Source organism: Choloepus didactylus, chromosome 6 (genome assembly GCF_015220235.1).
Source record: "Choloepus didactylus isolate mChoDid1 chromosome 6, mChoDid1.pri, whole genome shotgun sequence".
Taxonomy (NCBI): Eukaryota; Metazoa; Chordata; class Mammalia; order Pilosa; family Megalonychidae; genus Choloepus; species Choloepus didactylus.
The window spans coordinates 84,746,935-84,768,453 of record NC_051312.1 but is presented as its reverse complement, the minus strand read 5'-3'; the positions used below and the strand labels follow the sequence as shown (position 1 = coordinate 84,768,453).

The following is a 21,519-nucleotide window of genomic DNA, read 5'->3' as shown; positions in this document are numbered from 1 at the left end:
AGGTTTCTTATGAAAATAAAGCATATATAAGTGTGAGTAAAGGGCATATCGCTAGTTTGAGATGAAACATATGATTTCTCATGGTAAAATACCAGTATGTTTGTATGTACTTGTATATAGCATGTGTTGCTAAACAGAGCAGGCTTGTAGAAGTAAATGCATTAAACAGGTTTGGTGGTCTATTATAAACCCAAGAGGAAAAATCCAGACTCTCTATTTTTGATAATTGTGCATTGATTTTTTTTCACATTAATATATTTTATTGTAGACATGAAGACTTGTGAAATTTCATTTTACTGATTTCCTTCATGAGGTGAAATCATTGTACTCTGTTCCAAATGGTCTTGACTTCCTCTTTCCACTACTTTTTTTGTATTTTAAGACAAAGATGAATGTTTTTCAAATCTGTAATCCTCATTTTTATGTTGAATAACACTTTTTTCTCCTTTTTAAGAGGAGATAGTCTTGTTCTTCAACATTTTTCTTGAGTGGTAGTTTTTTCTTTAAACAATTGTCAGTGTCAAGTTTTTCATTTTGTTTTTTCCATTTAGATTAGCTTACAACTGTACACTTACAAGAGATTGACTCTACCTTTACCATTCCATCCTTCCACTACATGAACAGTATAGTGAATCTGCATTGCACTTTTAGGAGAAAAAAAATTTCTTAAGTTTCAAGATTTAATTGAGCATATAATGTATGCCAGTTTCTTAAAGAACACAAAAATCCTTGGGATTCCCTTCCCCTAAAAATATTTAAGAGCTAGTTCAACGAGGAAGGAGCTTGAAAGTTATTTATTTTTCAGGTAATTACGTGCCTGAGAAAAATCTTAACTCTGTAGTTGTGTATGTTCATTGCTAGTCTAAGGAATGCCTGTAGCTTGGGGGAAAAGCATAAATAATAAAATTCTAGTTAAATAATCTTCATCTCATACATTTTCCTTCCTGCTAACTATGTGATTTCTGACTATTTGAGTTCTTTTTGTTTATGTAAGCAAAAATTTGAAATTGAAATTTGGGAAATTAAGGTTACAGATTGCTTTGGTCCCCTGAATGAAATAGTCATTGTGTCATTATTCTCTTTAGCACTGATTTGCTGGAAAGGAGGGGCAGTTTATAGAACATTTTAAAGATGAATAACAACTCATCATAAATCAGTTTTCCTAATCTGTATAAATGAGTTAGAATAAAGTAAATAGAAAAGCATCAAAAGTCACATTCAATTAGGGGGAAACATGGATAAGTTCAGTTGGTAGTATCTTGCTTTATGGTGTGTGACTTTGTGGCAAACCAGTTTGTGGCATTTTTCATTTCTTCATAAAAATATTTTAAAAATATAATTTAATGTTAAAAATAAAATACTTGAACAAAAGATGCCTCAATTATCTGTGCTTTTATGAAGCAGAGTTAAACATGCAAAGTATAAAAACAGATTTGTGTTTATTTTGTTTGACTATTTTGCTGCTAATTATGTCTTCATAAGTATATCAAAGTTCTTTGATATTTTGTTGCCTTGTGTTTTTTATATAGCCATTGCTTTTGAAAATCTGAGTATCAACATTTTCAAAAGTTTTATATGAAGTATTTATGTAATTTAAGAAATTACAGTAGTACCATTTTGATTAGTCTGAATGTTTTCAGGCATTGAAATAAATCTTGACTAAGATAATTTTCCAAAAAAAAAAAGAACTAGTCCACCTCCAAATGCCAACCCACAGTTTCCCCACACCGCAGTGTGGCTGCTGGTTATTCAGCAGGCTTACTCACTCGTTTCAGAACGCAGACTCCTGGTTTCACCAAGTGCACAGTCCCTGTGGATTTAGCAGACCTTGTCCAGCTGGTGCATTGCTGGAACTGGTGTTCTGGGTCACTTTCTGGCTTTTATCTAGTATTTTTCATGGAGGTGTTTTTTTTGCCCTGTCTCTCCTAGCCACTATCTTAGGTTCTAAGAGGTTCACTTTTTAAAAATTCTGTTTGTCCTATGGAAGTCCAATTGTTTGAGCATCATTTGTTGTAATGGCTATCCTTTCTCCATTGAATAGCTTTTTGTGTTTCTCAAAAATTAGTTGCAAATACGTGTGGGGGTCTATTTTTTGTGTTTTCTGTTTCATAACATTTACCTGCTCTCAATACCACACTGTCTTGATTATTTACCTATGTGGTAAGCCTTAGCATCTGGTAGAGTGATTCCCTCTACATCATATCTTTCTCAAAATTGTTTTATATATATTTTTGGTATTTCACTTTTCAAAATAAATTATAGAAAAAGTTGTCTATGTCTACACAAAAGCTTTGTGGGACTTTGATAGTATTTGTATTAAATCTATAGATCAATTCAAGAAGAATTATTATCTTTACTCTATTGTATCTTTACTGTTGGTATGCCTCTCCATTTATTTACGCCCTCTTTGATTTATTTCATTAACAGTTCATAGTTTTAAGCATATAGATTCAGTACATGTTTTGATAGATTTATACCTAACTAGTTTATTTTCTTTTGAGTGATTATAAATGGAACAGTGTTTTAAATCCCTATTTGCTCATGTTTGTCATTAGTATATAGGAATGTGGTTGATGTTTGCATTCTGATTTTGTATCCTGACACTTAGCTGAACTCACTTATGATTTCTAGGGACTTGCTTTGTGTTTTGTTTTGGTTGACTCCTGAACTCACTATCTGGGTCTGCACCAAGCTCATCTGAGAACAGATGCCAAGTTCAACACCCGGCTAGAGAGTGTGGAGGAGAGTACCACCTAGAGGTTGACCTGAGAGTGAAAATTTTTCCTTTTACTTATTATTTGTTGTCATTTCAGTAGCATAAAACCTGGGTCTCTTCAAGAATGTTCTTTGACTTTTTCCCCTGCCCTCTCTCCCAGTCCTTAGAGTTTGGGCCCACTTGTCTTCCTTCCTTGTTAGCACCATTTCTCACCTTCTCAGCCTGCGGTTGGCCTGAATGTAGGGGCAGGTGGTACAAGTGTTTTAGGTCTTTATTTTACCATTGTTGCTTAAAGAGATATTGGCAAGAAAGTAAATATCAAAACTGGTGGAGTTTCAGTCATAAATAATGACAAAGTCTTTGTAGGACTGTTCCTTCTTCCTTCTTTTTATTCCATGCTAAAGGATAAGGGATGGCTTTCTGTCTGGTGCTGTGTCTGTTGTGTTACCCCCATCCCTCTTCCTGTCCCCAGTCAGAAAGGCTTGTCAATTTCATTAGTTCAGAAAAGATTAGGAAATTTAGTCAAAATTTTGTCTATATTCAATTTAGAAAAGTTTCAAATCACAGATCTATTCTCTACTTGTGACAAGAGTATTGAGTCACAAATTCCTATTTTGAAAAAGGTGATGACAGTGGCTACCCTTATGAGTTGTTAGAAGAAATTAGTGGCATCCTATAAGTAACTTTTACATCAATGCCTTATGTTGTGAAGGTACTTTAAGAAGGTTACTTTCTTAATCCTGTATCCCTGTGATAGTAATCCAGTAATATATCAATTTTTATTAATTGGGCAAACAATTGTTTTGTCAGATTCCAGTATTTGCCATGTTTTCTCATTCTGTCTGTCTTCTTCTCAGCTGCCAGATTAATATATCCAGAATGCTTTCGTTTCCAAAAGTCATTATGACTGATCATTTTTTTTCACTGGAAGAAATCTTGGCTCTTTAATTTGTATTCATAGCCAATCTACTTTTGTTGCAATTTTTCCTCCAATTGTTCCAAGTTTGCAATGCCATAACTTCACTGAGCTGAAAGGTGTTTTAAACATACTTTGCACGTGTATGCCAAACATTTTTCCTTAAATTCCCAAATGACTTCACTCCATTCTCTACTTGTTATTACTTCAGCCTGATGACATTGTGCTCCATTTTCAAGGCTAAGTTCAAATATGCACTCATTCTTCAAACCATTCAGAAATAGATACAGGGGAAATTATTCCTTGTATTTTGTTTCCATATTAAAATATGCTTGTTTCACTAATTTAATGTAAGCATTTTATTTAGTTAGTTGTGTAAATGTTTATTTTTTATTAGATTAAAATCTTCAGAAAACAAACCATGTCTGATTCATGTTTATATATCATAGTTTCTGGCATCTTCAGAATGGAATATAGTCAATAGGTGCCAAAATCTTCTGCTGACAGCAAGGAAAATCTTTGTGTTTAACATAACATTTCCTCCATTTCTGTGAATAGCACATGAAGTCCCAGGTCATTTGCCCCAGGCATGACTCCTTTAAACCACACTGGGGTCAGCCATACTGTCTTCTGCTTGCCAGGCCTCCTTGGCCTAGAGGACTAGCACATGTAGATTTCCATCCCCTTCTTCACTTCCTATGTCATTGCCCTTTTTGGGAACAGCCTGCTCATCTTAATTATCCTCATAAAGGGCAGCATCTATGCACCCATGTACCTCTTCCTCTGCATGCTGGCAGGAGCAGACATTGTCCTATCAATGTCCATGGTACTTCAGGCCTTGGCTTTCTTCTAGTTTCATGCTGGGGAGATTTTCCTGGATTGCTCCATACTCAGCTCTTCATCAATTCCACCTTCATCTATGAGGCAGGGATTTTGCTGGTGATGGTGTTTGACTGCTGCATTGCAATATGCTACCCACTGAGACACACCGCTATTCCTACACATGCTCTGGTTGGGAAGATTGTAGTGACAATCTTTCTGAGAAGTTTTGGTATAACTTTCCCTATAATATTTCTTTTGAAAAGATTTATTTTCTGCACAGATCTCATCCTCATGAACACTGGTTGCAAACACGTTGTCTTTCCGCATGTTTCCTGTGATGACATCCAAGTAACCATCTGGTATGGTGTCTTAGATATTGTGGTAATTTTTATTTCTTATGACTGATTGTGTTCTCTTTTGATTCCATTCCCATGATGCCCACCACAAAACTCTCAACACTTGTGTATCATTATCTTCTTTTATGGGCCAGGAATCTTTACAACTCTTAATTAGTGGTTTGGGCACCACATCTTACCTCATATCCATGTCCTGATAGCCAGTGTCTGCATTCTGGCTCCCCCTATGTTAAATCCTACCATATATGGTATCAAGACCAAGCAGATTTGGAATTAGATGGTTCATGTGTTGTTTACAAGGCAGAAATAACCTGGAGGTTGGAAGCTGACATTTTGTTTTCTCAGCAATTCTGTCTATGTATGAGGTGAACTTTAGCATCAATTTATGGCAAAGGTGAGATACTAGTCAAAAGAGTGCATGTGTTGGTGTCTCTAGAGCAATTGCATTGGAGAGATTTTTGGTGTATGTTTCTTCCAAATCCTTAATAAGTCATTAGATACCAGTGTCTTTGGGGGCTTAATTTGCTTTCACATCAATAGACTCAAGAACATGAATGGTTCACCAATCTAAGTCTAACTTTAACCCTAGATTGGAGGTTTTAATGAGCAGAACTGGAAGCTGTGGCATTTTCTGGATAATTGCTGAACTAGTTTTCTTTTCTTGTGTGTTTAATGCTTTGAAGGGTTCTACTTGTTCTATTCCTTTCATGAAGTTTATGACATTTCTCCATCTATTCTCCCCATGACCTCTGTATCTTCAGCTTTTTATTTTTTACAGGATCATTCCCATCCGTTTCATAGTAAAACAAAAACAAATTAAAAAAATAGCACTTGAATCCACATTCACCTACAGCTACAGCTTAATTTCTCTACTCCATGTTAGAGTGAAGCACCTTTAATGATTTGTCATCTTACAGGCTTGAATGTTTCTCCTCATTTTTTCTATTAATCTCTGACCACTTTGACTTTCACCTACAATGTCTGAATGAAATTCACTTGTGAAGGTCACAAAGATCTTTAAATTGCTGATAGTAATATTTTCTCCCATTGAGTGGGCTGCCTTTTCATATTCTTGACAAAACCCTTTAAAAAAGAAAACATTTTAATTTTGAGGGGGTCCCATTTATCACTTTTTTTTCTTTCATTGCTTGTGTTTTGAGTGTAAAGTCTAAGAAACCATTGCCTACTAAAAGATTTTGAAGATGTTTCCTCACATTTTTCTTAAGAGTTCTGTGGTCCTGGTTCTTATATTTAGATGTTTCATCCATTTTGAGTTAATTTTTGTATAAGGTGTAAGGTAGGGATCTGCATTCATTATTGTGGATATGGATATCCAGTTCTCACAGCACAATTTGTTGCAGAGACCATGTGTTGCAGAGACCATTCTGCCCCAGTTGGGTGGACTTGGCAGCCTTGTCAAATATCAATAGGCCACAGATGTGAGGATCTATTTCTGAACTCTCAGTTTTATTTCATTGATCAGAATATCTTTATGCCAGTACCAGGCTGTTTTGACCTCTGTAGCTTTGTAATATGCTTTAAAGTCAGGAAGTGTGATTCCTTCAATTATGTATTCCTTTTCCAAGATGTTTTCATGTATTTGGGGAACCTTACCCTTTAAAATAAATTTGATGATTGGCTTTTCCATTTTTGTGATGTAGACTCTTAGCATTTTTATTGGGATTGTGTTGAATCTGTAAATTGATTTGGGAGAAATTGACATCTTAATGATATTTAGTCTTACAATTCATGATCATGGAAAGTCTTTACATTTCTTTAGGTCTTCTTTTATTTATTTTAGCATTTTTGGGTAGTTTTCTGTGTTCAGGTACTATAAGTATTTGGTTACTTTTTTCCTAGATATTTGATGTTTTTAGTTGCCTTTGTAAATGGAATTTTTTTCTTGACTTCTTCCTCAGATTGCTCATTACTAGTGTATGGAAATACTGTTGATTTTGGGGTGTTGATCTTGTATCCTGCCACTTTTGAACTCATTTATTAGCTCTAGTAGCTTTGTTGTTGCTTTTTGGTGGCTTTCTAAATATAGGATCTTATCATCTGTAACTAGTGAAAGTTTTATTTTTTCCTTTCTATTGCGGATGCCTTTAATTTCTTTTTCTTACCTAACTACTCTAGCTATCACTACTAGCACAATGTTGAATAACAATGGTGACAGTAGGCATCCTTTCCTTCTTCCAGATTTTAGAGGGAAAACTTCCAGTGTGCAGTTAGGTCTTTGAATTTAGCTCTTCTTTTTTAATATAGGTGTATAGGGCTGTAAAATTCCCTCTCAGCATTGCCTTCACTGTGCCCATAAGTTTTGATACATTGTGTTTTGTTTTCATTCATCTCAAGATATTTACTGATTACTTTTGCAATTTCTTCTTTGACCCATTGATTGTTTAAGAGTATGTTGTTTCACTTCCATGTATTTGTGAATTTTCCAGTTTTTTGTCTTTTACTGATTTCCAGCTTCATTTGATTATGATCAGAGAAAGTGTTTCATATAATTTCAATCTTTTAATTTATTGAGATTTGTTTTTTGACCCAACATGTGATCTATCCTGGAAAATGATCCTTGGGCACTTGAGAAGAATGTAAAACCTTCTGTTTTTGGGTGCAATGTTCTGTTTGTGTTTTTACATCTAATTAATTTATCACATAAGTCAAATTCTCTGTTTCCTTATTGATTCTTTGTCTAGTAGTTCTACCTATTGACAAGAGTAGTATATTGAAGTCTCCCAACTATTATTGTAGAGATGTTGATTTCTTTCTTTAATGTTGCCAGTGTTTGCTTCACGTGTTTTGGGACAGCCTGATTATGTGCATAAATATTTATGATTGTTATTTCTTTTTGGTTCATTGCCCCTTTTATTAATATAAAATGTACTTTGTCTCTTATAACAGTTTTGCATTTCAAGTCTATTTTGTCTGATACTAGTAAAGCTGCCCCAGCTCATTTGGTTACTGTTTGCATGGAATATCTTTTTCTGGCCTTTCACTTTCAACCTATTTTTGTCCTTGTTTCTAAGGTGAGTCTCTTGGAGACAGCATATATATAGACCATATATATTTCTTAATCCATTGTGCCAATAGTTGTCTTTTGGGGAGTTTACTCCATTAGCTTTCAATTTTATTACTGTAAAGGCAGTAATAAAATCCTTTGGCTTTTGAATGTCATATCTTATTTTTGTCTCTCTTTTAACCCTTCTGATAATCTTCATTTCTACACTCTTTTTCACACCTCTGTCATGGCTTCATTTCTTTACACCTCAACCTTGTTATCACCTTTAGAAAGGTCTAAACCTTATCTGTTTGCAATTCAGTAAGCTTGGGCTTCAAGTAGTCTCCCAATCAAATAAGAGTATTGGGTAGACAGCAGTTTTAAAGTAAAGAGCAATCAAAACAAGACTTTTTCGTTCTATATGTTTTTACTAAAGGTAAAAGGAACAGGTTTACAAAATAATAATAAATGGATACATTACCATTTGAAAATTGAATTGTTTTACATTTGAATTTAATTTGTCTGATATTTGTATAGCTATCCCTGTTCTTATCTGGTTGTTTGTATGAAGTATCTTTTTCCAGTCTTTCACTTTCAACCTATTTTTGTTTATGTATCTAAAGTGAGACTCTTGTAGACAGCATATAGATGGGTTCTGTTTTTAAATCCATTCTGCCAGTCTGTGTCTTTTGATTGGGGAGTTTAATCCATTAACAATGTTTTACTGTCAAGGCAATACTTTCTTCTACCATTCTTTTCTTTTGACTTTTATTATGTCATGTCTCATTTTTTTTCTATCTTTTTACCCTTACTGATATCCTCCATTTCTACACTCTTCTCCAAATCTCTCTCTCTTGTCTTTTCCTATCTGCCATATTTTTGTGCTTCCTGGTGTGAGTCATAATTTTTTTTTTTGGTGTCTAGACATCTGATTTCCTTTACTAGTTTATTCTGGAGTTCATTTTCTCTTTTATGTAGGGTTTTGTATTTGGTTTCTTTGTTCTCTATTGGTCTTTGATGTTCAGTTCAACTTATTCTAGACCTGTAGCATAGCTTCTGTTTAATTGTCAGAATTTCCCACCTTTTGTGTTTCTCGTTCTTGCCCTCCCTATATGTTTTGTGTGTGTGTGTGTGTGTGTGTGTGTTTGTGTGTGTGTGTGTGTGTAGGGTCTCCCCAGATTGGATCTACCCCATCCAGTCAGATTTTCCCAGACAATACAGTTCCAAGATGCAGGAAGATGGTGTAGTCAGTATCAGGGTTCCCTAGGGAGGACACCCTGCAGGGTGCCAGTCTTTCCTGTGAAACCTTGATTATGTGCTTTTCCTATTCTGCCCAGGGGTTGGAGCTTGTCAGCCCACAGCTCCCCACCAGTGTAAATTGTTACAGTGCCTTTAATTCTCAGCAGACCCTGTACCTGCCAGGGTCATGGTTGAGGTAGAGGTTGACGTGGAGGGTGGCCATAAACTGCTTTTGTTTTCCAGCCCCTGGGGAATATGACATTCCATGACCATTCTTACATAGACTGTATAGTCTTTTGAGAATGAAAACCAGATTCATTCATCCGCTGGCCTGAATCCCAGAGGAATACTGTCATCACCTGTGTCCTATTCTATATCTTATCCCAGCATCCTCTCCCTCAGAAAATCTAAATGTCCATGCTGAAGGAGAATAGCAAGCTTTCTGTCTCCCAGAATTTTAACCTGATGGTTAGACAGTATTTTAAAAACATTTTAGAGGTAATTCTGAATCCTTGGGTCTTTCCCTTTTTCTCACTTCTTCACGGAGAGGGTCCTGGGAGCTGGTGGTCATATACTTGGCACTGACATTAAACATCTTTCCCTGGTCCCCAACCATGGCTGGGGTGGGTAAAAGAGAGGAATTTGCTTATGGTTGTTTTCCCATTCATAGAAGAACATTTGATTCTTCCAAACTCACATAAAGTTAAGGAAACCTAAAAATCATCATGGAGTGATGAGACAGGAGTTGGCACTCATGTGAAGAGGAAATATAAATATAATAGGGGCCCTAATGATCACACATTCCAGATATCCCAATAACTCTCCAATAGTGTGGCAATTTCCATAAATAGGACTAGCCAAAGCAAAACTGGAAGTCACTTTTTCTTGTCAATGTGGTGCTTTTTCCTCTGTACTTGACTTTTTTTTAAATATATCATGCCCAAATGATACAGCTCATTGTGTACCTGAAGCCTGGTATACTTTATATCTTTCTGCTGTTTAGTTTACATAAGAGAAAAATCCTAATAGCTGAAAGGTCCCTGTAAACCTTGGTTCCTAGATTAATTCCCTATTCAATGGTGAGCTCTGGGAATGAGAATGCAGTTTGCAATCAGGCTTGGCTTGAATCTAGCATTGCTCTTTGTCATTCCTCTGAGAAGGGAATACCACTAGGAGCTTGCTTTGTTGATCTGTGAGCTCCCAGTTTTGAGAACAATGGTACAGCTAAAGTCTTCTGAATTGGTTACTTTAAATGCAAAACAATTAAGACCTCAGAATGTGGGGGAGAGGCCTTTTAGTCCTCTTTCACAACTGAGAAAATCAAGATCAGGGAAGGGTTAGGAGCTTAAAAGTTAATTTTTTTTGAAGTGAGTTTAATTTCCGAATTTAACTCTCAAGCTGAGTGACTCTGGGCAGTTCTCTTTTCACTTCTGGGAATCTCTGTTTCCTCATCTACAAAATGCTGATAGTCCTTGCTACCTAATAGTGTACGGTTGTTGGAATTACACCATTGGCTTTCAATCATCAGTAGCTAAGTGCTTTATGTAAACCATTTTCTAGATGTTGAGCTAATTTTTTCATCTGGAAGTAATGTCAATGTTAATTTCCACAAATTCTAGAATTTGTAACTTTACCTCATTTTGAGCTGATCCATTTTAAGAACACAGCACGTCATGAGCAGGGATCCTACAGATGGATCAGGGTTCAGGGAGAGTTCCTGTGGGAAGGGAAGGTTTTCCTTTCCATGGAGCCCTCACATGCTTCAGGCCACTGGATGGGAGCAGGCGTGCAGGGAAAATACAAGGGCAGTGCTGGGACATCATCAACTGAATGATACATTTCCCTTCAAGCTGTTAGTATTTCCTGCAGGCTGTCTTCTTTTACTTTACTGGTATCCTCATACTTGTGGGGTAGATAGATTAGTCCTTTTCTAGATGAAAACTAGATGTTTTATTGTACAAGTAGTTTGGGTTGCATCCCAACTGCTAGGGGCTTAATTTGAAAAGAGGTTTTGTTGTAGCCAGGGTCATTTTGATGAAACTCACCAGTTTTTAGGACTTGCTCATTAAAGTAGGCATAGAAAACAGACTCTCAGTAGCAAGTATTAGTATATAACCCTGATGTATTAAACTCCGAACAAAACATTTGAGCTAGGCAGCTTAAGTAACTTTTTTGGCACTTATAAAACAAGGGTGTTCTACCAGATTTCCTCACATGGAAAATGTGGACAATAATACCCATCTCACAGGATGGCAGGATGTTTTTAAGACTCACATGACTATATCTAGATAGGTAGATAGACAGATATACTCAAACATTACCTGCTATTTGTATTACTGATGTTGTCATTATTCTTGATTTACCTTCCTTGCAGCTCAAATATCCTTTACCGAAAAGGATTAGATATAAAACTTATATTAAAAAACTAGATATCTTCCACCCTTTGATTTAGAGTTGTGTACTCTTCTTAGCATTCCTTTGGAGGTATAAAATTGAGACCACAGGGCCTAATATCTGAGATTGCTTAACGTTCTCCACTGGGGAAGCAGCCCACCATATTTAAACACCTTCGTCTCCATGTTCATGTTTGGGAGGAAGAAGAAGTAGTAGTCATCTGCCTTTAGCCTCTATCTTGAAGATTTGGAGAAGCCTTTCTCGGATCTGTTTGGTACGGACAGCATAAACAATGGGGTTGAGGATTGGAGGAATGAGGAGATAGAAGGTGGCCAGCAAGGTGTGTACTGGAGGAGGTACATGGTGACCAAATCGGTGAATGAGAGAAGAAACAGCAATGGGAACATAGAAGATCAGGATGGCACAGATGTGAGAACTGCATGTACCCAAGGTTTTAAGCCTGGCCTCTGGAGTGGCCAGTCCCATCACAGCCCTGAAAATCAGCACATAGGAGGCAGCAATAGCCGATGAGTCCAGGATCAGCACCAGAAAGCCAATGCTCAACCCATAGACATTGTTGACTCTGCTGTCGCCGCATGCCAAGGTGACCACAGCCATATGCTCACAGTAGGAGTGGGAGATTACATGGGCTTTGTAGAGAGGCAGCCGCAGGCGAATCATCAGAGGCAAAGGTCCAATGTAGATTATGCCCCGGAGGAGGGCAGCAAGCCCCAAACGACCCACCACTGCATGGGTGAGCACTGATGTGTGGCGCAGTGGGTCACAGATGGCCACATAGCGATCAAAAGCCATGGCAAGGAAGATGCCTGATTCAACAGTGGCAAAGCAGTGGATGAGGAACATCTGGGCCAAGCAGGCATCCAGGCCAATCTCGCCAGCACCAAACCAGAAGATTCCCAGCAGTTTTGGCATGGTGGAGGTTGACAGGATCAAGTCAATGACAGCCAACATGCACAGGAAGAAGTACATGGGCTGGTGCAGGCTGCGCTCCACCCTTATCATGGCCAGGATGGTCACATTCCCCATCACAGCCATCAGGTACATGGAACCAAAGGGGATGGAGACCCAGATGTGCAGGGACTCCAGCCCTGGGATGCCAGTGAGCCAGAAGGAGCTGGGTACCAAGCAGATATTATGGAAATTGAACATGGCTATGTATAAATGAACATTCACTTATGTCCAAAAATATAAAGCAGAGCTTATCTGAAATAAAAGATAAGAATATTTTACTCTTAGGTAATAGGATCACTGAACAAATAAGAGGTCTTTGCATGGCATCTTATTTTTATGGCAGAAACTGCCATGTTATTACTATTTTGTAATGCCCACAATTTTACCAAGCATAAGCTGGAATAGTTGAATGAATGTATTAGTATCTTCTTTGCAGCATGACCTTCAAGGAGTAATGTTCTTGCATCATTGAACTAAACAGAGGCAGACAGATATGTATGTGCTAAGTTATCTCTATACGTACACTACGAGGTGCTCTCAGGATCATCATATTGGAAGGTTTTACTGAATGAGGGTCCATGAAAGAAGAGGAGACCTATTGGACCTGAGAGATACAAAGACAGAACAATTCCTGGGGGTTACATGTACTCTGTGGTAAATCAAGGCTTAAGCTTCAGCCAGCCTTAGCTTTTGGATGAGATGAAGTAATGTTTAAACTGCAGGCTAAAAACACAAGGCAGAGAAGTGCGCTGGTGAAGAAGATGGAACTTCTGGAGGGTAGAATTAAAGTGACTACTGAAAGGCAAAAGCTGATGACTGGAGTTCAGTTTGTGTGTCTGATGTCCAAAGGCAGGGCCTCGTAAAGGCTTTCTCCCCTCCTTGAGGCTGAATATGAGGGTGAGATTCTAGAAGCCAGAGAGGAGTATTCCCAGGAGAGAAGATACATTCAATGCAGAGTGATATGAAGCCTAGGAGATGAACATTTGGCCAAAGAATAAATGTCCTTGCTCACTCAAGGTCCAGAGTGATTGACTAGAAGGGAGAGATGCACATTCAAAAAAAAAGACATGGAAACAGGTTTTTGTTGTTTTGTTCTTTAGGGTCTAAAGAACCATGCTAGCATGTGTTGCCTGTGTACACTGGAGAATGTAAAGGAAGATAGGAGTACATAAGCAGCATTGTCTTCTAAATATTAAGCCTATTTAGGCTGAATATAGTACAAGTAGTCTAAGGTCTAGGCTCTGGAATTTTCTGTATCTGGTTTCAGATCCTGGCAGTAGGAATATATGCAAATTACTTTATCCCCTTATCTAAATACAACCTCATTCCACAAATTTTTTTAAAAATCACCTGTGGCTTAATCTCGACAGGTGAACTCGCTGCCCTCCCCCCTACGTGGGACCCAACTCCCAGGGGTGTAAATCTCCCTGGCAATGCAGAGTATGACTCCCGGGGATGAATGTAGACCCGGCATCGTGGGACTGAGAGTATCTTCTTGACCAAAAGGGGGATGCAAAATGAGACAAAATGGTTTCAGTGGCTGAGAGATTCCAAATGAAGTCGAGAGGTCACTCTGGTGGACATTCTTATGCACTATATAGATAACACCTCTTAGGCTTTAATGTATTGGAATAGCTAGAAGTAAATACCTGACACTACCAAACTCCAACCCAGCAGCCTGGACTCCTGAAGACAATTATATAATAATGTAGATTACAAGGGGTGACAGTGTGATTTTGAAGACCTTGTGGATCACACCCCCTTTATCTAGTGTATGGATGAGTGGAGGAATGGGGATAAAAACTAAAGGACAAATGGGGTGGGATGGGGGGATGATTTGGGTGTTTTTTTTTTCACTTTTATTTTTTATTCTTGTTCTGGTTCTTTCTGATGTAAGGAAAATGTTCAGAGATAGATTGTGGTGATGAACGCATAACTATGTTATCATACTGTGGACAGTGGATTGCATATCATGGATGATTGTATGATGTGTGAATATATTTCAATAAAACTGAATTAAAAAAAAAATCACCTGTGGCTTAGACATCCTTATAAGGTTTAAATGAGATAATGCAGTGTCTGACACTTAGGCACTGTTAGCCCTTTTTATTCAATTGTTTGAAGCCACAGTAAAAACACAAAAAAACAAAAATGTTCCTCAAACTTCAGGGAAATTTGGAATTATCTCTCTCTCCAGGAAGCCATGGTGCTGGGAGGATGACTGCCTATTTAAGCTGGCTTTAGTGACTATCTCGCAGAAGTTCTCCTCATGACCTGGGCTCCTTAAACACCTTAAGGTTCTCACAGATTACTAGGAATGGGCATAGGGAGATTGTTAGCAGCAGCTGTAAAAAGGGAAGATTAAAAGGCCAGGCCATTAATCTGCAAGCTAAAAACACAAGGCAGAGAAGTGCACTGGTGAAGAAGGCAAAACTTCTGGGGGGTAGAATCAAAGTGATTACTGAAAGGCAAAAGCTTCTCAGAAGGGACCATAGGGACCAGGCTGTAACTGAAGTGACCAAGTGGGGTGGTGTGGGAGGCTTAGCTGGTGGGAGTCTGGCTTGACTTCCTTTTCTAAGTGCTGGTTATTCCATTTGCCACTCCCCCACCTCCCAGATCCCTGCTCTGTGCCCCTGGAGGCTGACTGTTTGGGCTGCATCACCCAGATTGCCCTCCCCTCTGGTTTTCAGGAAGGTTCAGCCAATGCAAGGCACCAGGAAGAGATGAAAGGGTGGGATGAAAGAGATCAGGCATTTATTCCCCAGTTCTTCTACTGCTAGGCATACTTGTCAATGCTTCTTTCTTCTACCAAAGGCCTCATTTCCTGAGGAATACACCTCCTCGTGTTCTGGTAACTGTGCCTTCCCTTTCCTGGTGAGGCTTAGGATGCGTAATGGCTGCTTGCTGCTTGCTGATGTCAGTCCTGGGTGCTTCATCATCCCTTGTTGGTTTCTTAACCCTGCCCAGGTCTCTGTAGGTGGTCCCTCCTTTAAAGCACTTCAATTTTCCCTTTGTACCATTTGTTCTTCTACGAATATATCGCACATGGTCCCAGAAGTTTATAACCTTTACCTAATATTGTCTCTTGCCAAACTAACTGCTTCATCAGCCCCTATACCTCAGAGGGCACATAATCTGATAGTTGGCAACCTCACAGATTGAACTTTAAAAGACAAATGAGCTAAAATCTCATGGCAATCAAGGGTTAAGTTAGTTTCCCTGACTTTTAGATTTATAATAAAGGGAAGATTCGCCTACTTCACCCCCATCTCTAATCAAATGGCTTTCATAATTTAAGGAAGGGGCTTACTAAGCAAAGTGTTATAAAGTGATCAGGTGGAAAAGAATACTTTTGCTTTATTCTAGAAAAATAAGAGTCCTTGAATGAAGAGATCAGTAGGACTTGCTGAGTGAAATTTCTTCTGCTTCCATGACTTCTCCCTATGTTCACTCTCCTCATCTGTTGGACTACTGAAATAGCTTCCTCACTGTCTTCCTTTCCCATGCCATTGGAGGTCCTCCACTACCAACACCCTGTGAGCAGTGGTTCCATTCTGGGTTTGGCATAGATGTCATGTTGTAGGAGGGGCTCATGGGTCCAAATGCACAGGTAAAGCTAAATGTGTACCATATTTGATATGAGCATGCCATATGTATTTATGAGCACAAAAAGAATGGATTTCTCTTGAAAGCAAGCAGATCTCTGGTACTTCACAGACCTTGTTAGGTCCAAGTAAAATGTCCTTGTTCCTCTGTACTGGCCTAGATCTTTGGTGAAGGTAGATTTGACTTTGATCCCTTTTCAAGAAACAGACTGCTTTCCTTTTGGATGTTTCATCTCTATCTCCAAGAACATAACATGGAACTGAAAAGGCAGGGCTGGAGATGTGCATTTCAGCTGCTAGATGGAGATGGATTGAGCCTTGGGGTCATCTTTGCTGACCCTCATCTCTTTTCCCTCAGATCCTAAGACTGTGAGAACATCTCCCTGATATACCCCCCGCCCCAAATTAGAGGTAGCCCTCATACATTCAATACAATGGAAGGGAGCTCCTGTAGCTCCTGTTCAGGGATAGTGTGAGGGCATGTAAGAATTCACTGCAAGATAACTCACCTGAGCTCCCTAGCCAAATACATGTGCCATGACCAAACATAGCTTTTACCATTCCTCTTCCCCAACTGCATGATCGCTCCTGCTTTTGGAGTGCTGCACCATCTGCCTGTCTTCCTCACTGGATTAATCTTCACTTATCTATCTTGCTATATCTTAGATATCAACTTCTTAGGAAAGCCTACTTTGAGCCATAGTCTGTGTTCAGCACTCGGCCTCTGGACAGCACTCACATGGTGCTCAGAGTTCCTGCTCTTACATGCATTTGTGTGTTTCCCCAAACAGAGTGTAATTTCCATGAGGGTAGGGATCATACCTGTCTTGTGCTCTGCTATAATCCTTGCCTGGATATCAAAGGGTCTTGTACTGGCATTAGTGAATTGGTGGCCTCTTCAGCTTCCCTGATGGATGATTCTCCACACTAAATTCCCTTGCAAGAGAATTCCCTCCCTCTGATATTATCTTGGAGACTTATAGAGGATCAGGATCTAACATGAGCTGCCTGGAGTCCCAAGCCTGTTCACCCCTATAGGTGTGGACTCGTCCTGATGACCCCTCTTGCTCTTCTAGATTGTCCTGTATAAAATGCTCTTACCTGTCCTGGGTAGTGTCAGGGAGCAAGAGCTTGGTGCTCTGCAAATGCCTCTGAGGCTTGGCACTTATAAGCATTCTGCTCAGAGGTCTAGGGAATTCCATCTGGAGTCTCCACCTCCCTATTTCCCTTAACATGGAAGGAAAATAGCATGTTTTGTCCCTGAAGGTTGGGAGTAGAATCTAAATCTGAGCACAGCTTTCCTTGTCATGTCAAGCTTCATCTAGAGGCCCTAAGAGAAGGGCAGAACTTTAAATTGAGTCATGATCCCTGGGGTCCAGCTCCTGCTATCATTCCTTGTATCTACCCTCCCTGGATTTTGTGGACATTCTGAGGACACCAAGTAGAAATTAGAAAGGCCTACCTGGGGGAGGAATAAATAGACCTCTTGGGTTCAGATGCAGGAGGTTATAGCTCAGCCTAGCTGTAAATCTCTAAAAAAGTTTGATCTCTTTACAAGTATTTGGAGGTGATGGTAGAATCCTGAATTAACTTTAAAAAAAAAACAGTGGCTAATCCATAAAAATTAGATACTGCTTAATTTTTTTACTCTAGTTTACATTAAAAGGGAAGGACCCCATGGACTTTTGGGTGAAATAGTACATCTCCTTTACATAATTACATATTTCTGAACTCTATCCCCTTCACAAGCTCACAGCTCATTCCTTAGGAAGGAAAGAAAGCAAAACTGAGGAAGAAACATTTTATCTTTTGATGTATCCTAATAGGATACTCATGGGTCAGTGGGACATCAGACTTCAGGACATGTTGTAAGACATGGTCTTTGGAGCTCCCATGCTTTGGGGTTGCAAGCTCTCTCAACTAAGTAGTCACTGTGTGACCTTGAGCAAGGTATTTCATCTCTATTACAATCTTCAAATGTAAAATGGGGATAACACCAGTCTCTTTGGAAAGTTGGTATTTTAACTTTGACACGTTGATATGTAAAAGTGCCAGCAGGAAGACTGAAACAAACCAGGTGCTTAAGAAATAATTATCACAATTGTTGCTGTTGTCTGTGACAACTCGTATCATAAGCCTGAGAGACATCTTAATTTCCTCCTTCAGGCCAGTAGCCAAGGCCAGGGCAAGGGCTAAGGCAGCAGGATAAATGCAGGAAGGATCTCCTTTTCTCATCCACATCTCTTTTAGCTGAGCTGCCTTCTCTGGAATCTCAGAAGCTAGAAACTTACAGAAGTTTGCTACCTGCTCCCCAACATTAAACTTTGCATTCTATATAGAACTTCTGGTAGTTACGAAATATACGAAATAGGGTTCTTTATATTTGCTACCATGCCTACCTTGCAGGCACATGCCTTACCTCCAGGCAAGTGGAAAAAAGGAGGAAGGTCATTCCATACAGATTCATATCTAGCTTTGAAAACTAGTTTCAAAAACCTCTGATTGATGACCTTTGATAAACCCAGAGATTAATAGGTGAGCTATGTCTTTTTTTGTACCTGGTTGTCTTGCATAATATTAAATAAGTATTAAAAAAAAACCCATGCATCATTTAAACAATCATGTGGTTTAAGGTGATAGTAAGTCCTCTCTTCACAATAACTTGAATTTATGGACCACCTCTCAAGATAAACTTCTTTTTTTCCCCAACAGATGAAGGCAATCATCTGAGATGTACAGAATAACATTAAAGGTATTAACTGTCTCAGTTGAAGAATACATTAAAAAAAAAAAACTATAGTAAATTAGTTAGAAGAGATGTATAGTCAGCCTTGGAAGCCGAGCTGAAAAGAGTCAAAGGCAAATATTGTCAATGCCCATTCTAACACTGTCCAGAAGTGCGCTCCCTGCCCAAAGATGAGATACCAATGTCAAACTGGGTTCCACAATTTAGAGGAAACCATCCAGCTTGGTGACATTAAATATTTTAATCCTCCAAGTGAATCTGCTTGCTCACCTCTTTTTCCTCCAAACAGCCTTGTGGTTACAATCTGGCTTCTCATGTAGGTCAATCAAAGGTGAAGAGAAGGTTGCCAGTCAGCTTTCTGTTGCGCCAGAAACAGTTCTATTTCTGTTTGCAAATTGAATATTGGATTTCTGCTTTAACTTTCTCAGTGAGTTAGGTTAATGTTACTTTTCCTCTGAATTAATTCATTTTTCATGTGTTATTCTAGCAAAAGCATAGTACTGAGCTAGCCAGAAACAGAATTGGAGTATACAAAAATAAATATTTAAGTGACTTGAATATCTCATCTCTGAAGTTTGAAGGTTAATTTTCTCATCCACAAAATGGGAATACTGATGCTCAGCATAGGTAAAGTATTTTTCCCAAAGCCTTCTAGGTTATAAATAGTAGAACTAGGATTTGGGCTTTGAAATCAGACAAACCTGAGCTTATGTTCTTTTCTATGAGAGAAGTGGTATACCACAGTGATTAGGATCATGGATGTCAGCCCACGTCTGTCTGATTCTGAATGCCAGTCTTGATGCTACTAGAAGTGAGTCTTTGACCACATTATCCCCAAACCTGAGCTTTCCATTCCTTAGCCAGTCTTTGATACTCGTCTCTGAGCTTCACTCCTTTCCTGAGTTTCACCACATCCTTCTTCCAGTCCTGAACTCACCTTATCACTCATTCCACACATAAGCTTACTCTATCTCTGAGCCCCCATGCCCTCCCTGAGACCGGATCATTGAGAGTCTTGTTTTCTATGTTTTCCAACATTGGGATGTTTCTCCAACAACCTTAATGAATTGGTATATACAGCTCAATGAAAGAATCCCCTGCAGGTATATACCCTCATCTGTGCTCTGAGACTTGGCTAGTTACCACTTGGGTAACTCAGACAATTTAGGTGTCCGACTCAACAAACACTGGGTTGTCTGACCTCAATTAATATCAAAATACTTTAATCCCTCTAATTTCCAGACATTGAATGAAATCCCTCCCCAGCACCAACAATAGCTATCTTATTTCATGTTCTCATCCCCTTACTGCCTTGGTCTGCCATAAGCTGGCTCCTCAGACTTACCAGTCTTCCCTCCTACTTCTCCCTTATTTATCATCAGAACAACCATATGTGATATGAACTTTTATAATCCCTGTTTTGGTTTTCTAAAGCTTCCAGAATGCAGTATACCAGAAATGGGTTGGCTTTTTCAATGGGGTTTTATTAGGTTAGAAATGTACAGTTCTAAGGCTATAAAAAGGTCCAAATTCAGGCATCAAGAGGAAGATACTTTCTCTGAGGAAAAGCTGCTGGCATCTGAGGTTCCTCTGTCACATGGGAAGGCACATGGTGACATCTGCTAGTCCTTCTTTCCTGGTTCTGGTTTCAATGGCTGTCTCTGGTTTCAATGGCTGTCTCCAAATGTCTCTGGGCATTTCTCTCTCAGCGCCTGTGGGTACTTCTTGCTTCTCTGGGCATTTCTCATCTCTCTGCTATCTCCAAATGTCTCTTCCTTTTATCCTCTCATAAAGGACTTCAGTAAAGGATTAAGACCCACCTTGAACTGGATATGTCACATCTCCGTGGAAGCAATCTAATCAAAAGGTCCCACCCACAACAGGTAGACACCCACAAGAATGGATTAAAAGAACATGGCATTTTCTGGGGTACATAATAGTTTCAAACCAATACATCCCCAACACATTCAGAACAGAAAACTGAGGCACACAGTGCCAAAGGTTCACATGGTTAATGATTAAAAGCAAATGTATTGGATTCAGACACTGTAAGTTTAAATTCTACATCTTTCTTGTTCTAAGTATACTTTATCCCTGAGTTTTTGGAACTCTTGTACCATGTGAATAAATACTCTTAACACTTTGAACTTTCCAAGAATTCTGATTTTTAACATGACTGAAAAAGACCCTCTCCCAAAAGACATTATTTACTCTAAATCCTCATTAAAGGTGTTGGATCATTATTCCATTTCCTATGCACTCAAAGCAAAGAAGGCAAATTTGGGGTTACCCATTACTTCTTCCAGAACTTTCACCTTCTATCCCTGTCAAAAGCTTGTGATTGGTAGGTATAAGCTAAAAGTCAAGTTATCACCATCCAGAAGTGTTTATTGTTTATAAGCATCTCATAAGATGTGATAATGGACAATGTTCATGTCTTCCCACTCTACTAATCCATTCTCACATCTTATGAGCTACCCTTAGATAGCACTGACTCCTGGATTTCAGTATGTCTAACAGTGAAATGGGAGTTAGTTTGTGAATACTTGCTGCTTAAATTATCTCAGAAAGAAAGAAGAAAATTATTCATTTAGTTACCCTCTCCTTCATCAATGCCTGGCTTTTCTACCTGTTAATGAACTTTCAAATTCTTCACTTCTCTTTGATTACACTACCATTACACTAGTCCTAGCCTTTGTAAAGTGTTCATCTGGATTGTGCAGCAGGCTTTTAGCTGGGCTTTCCAGCC

The 21,519-nt window shown here is 38.8% G+C and overlaps 1 protein-coding gene and 1 pseudogene across 1 annotated transcript; one reads left to right on the top strand and one right to left on the bottom strand.

The window, feature by feature from the left end:
* The first annotated feature begins 4,221 nt into the window (after window positions 1–4,221).
* On the top strand, window positions 4,222–5,120 carry LOC119537880 (annotated as a pseudogene).
* A 6,543-nt stretch (window positions 5,121–11,663) lies between these two features.
* On the bottom strand, window positions 11,664–12,617 carry LOC119537877 (olfactory receptor 52M1). The gene has a single exon (XM_037840474.1). It carries the CDS (start codon window positions 12,615–12,617, stop codon window positions 11,664–11,666), a length of 954 nt encoding a protein of 317 aa, XP_037696402.1.
* Window positions 12,618–21,519: the final 8,902 nt, after the last annotated feature.

Excerpts from the sequence above, each read along its gene's own strand:
- LOC119537877 (XM_037840474.1), bottom strand. The coding sequence starts at position 12,617 with ATGTTCAATTTCCATAATATCTGCTTGGTACCCAGCTCCTTCTGGCTC.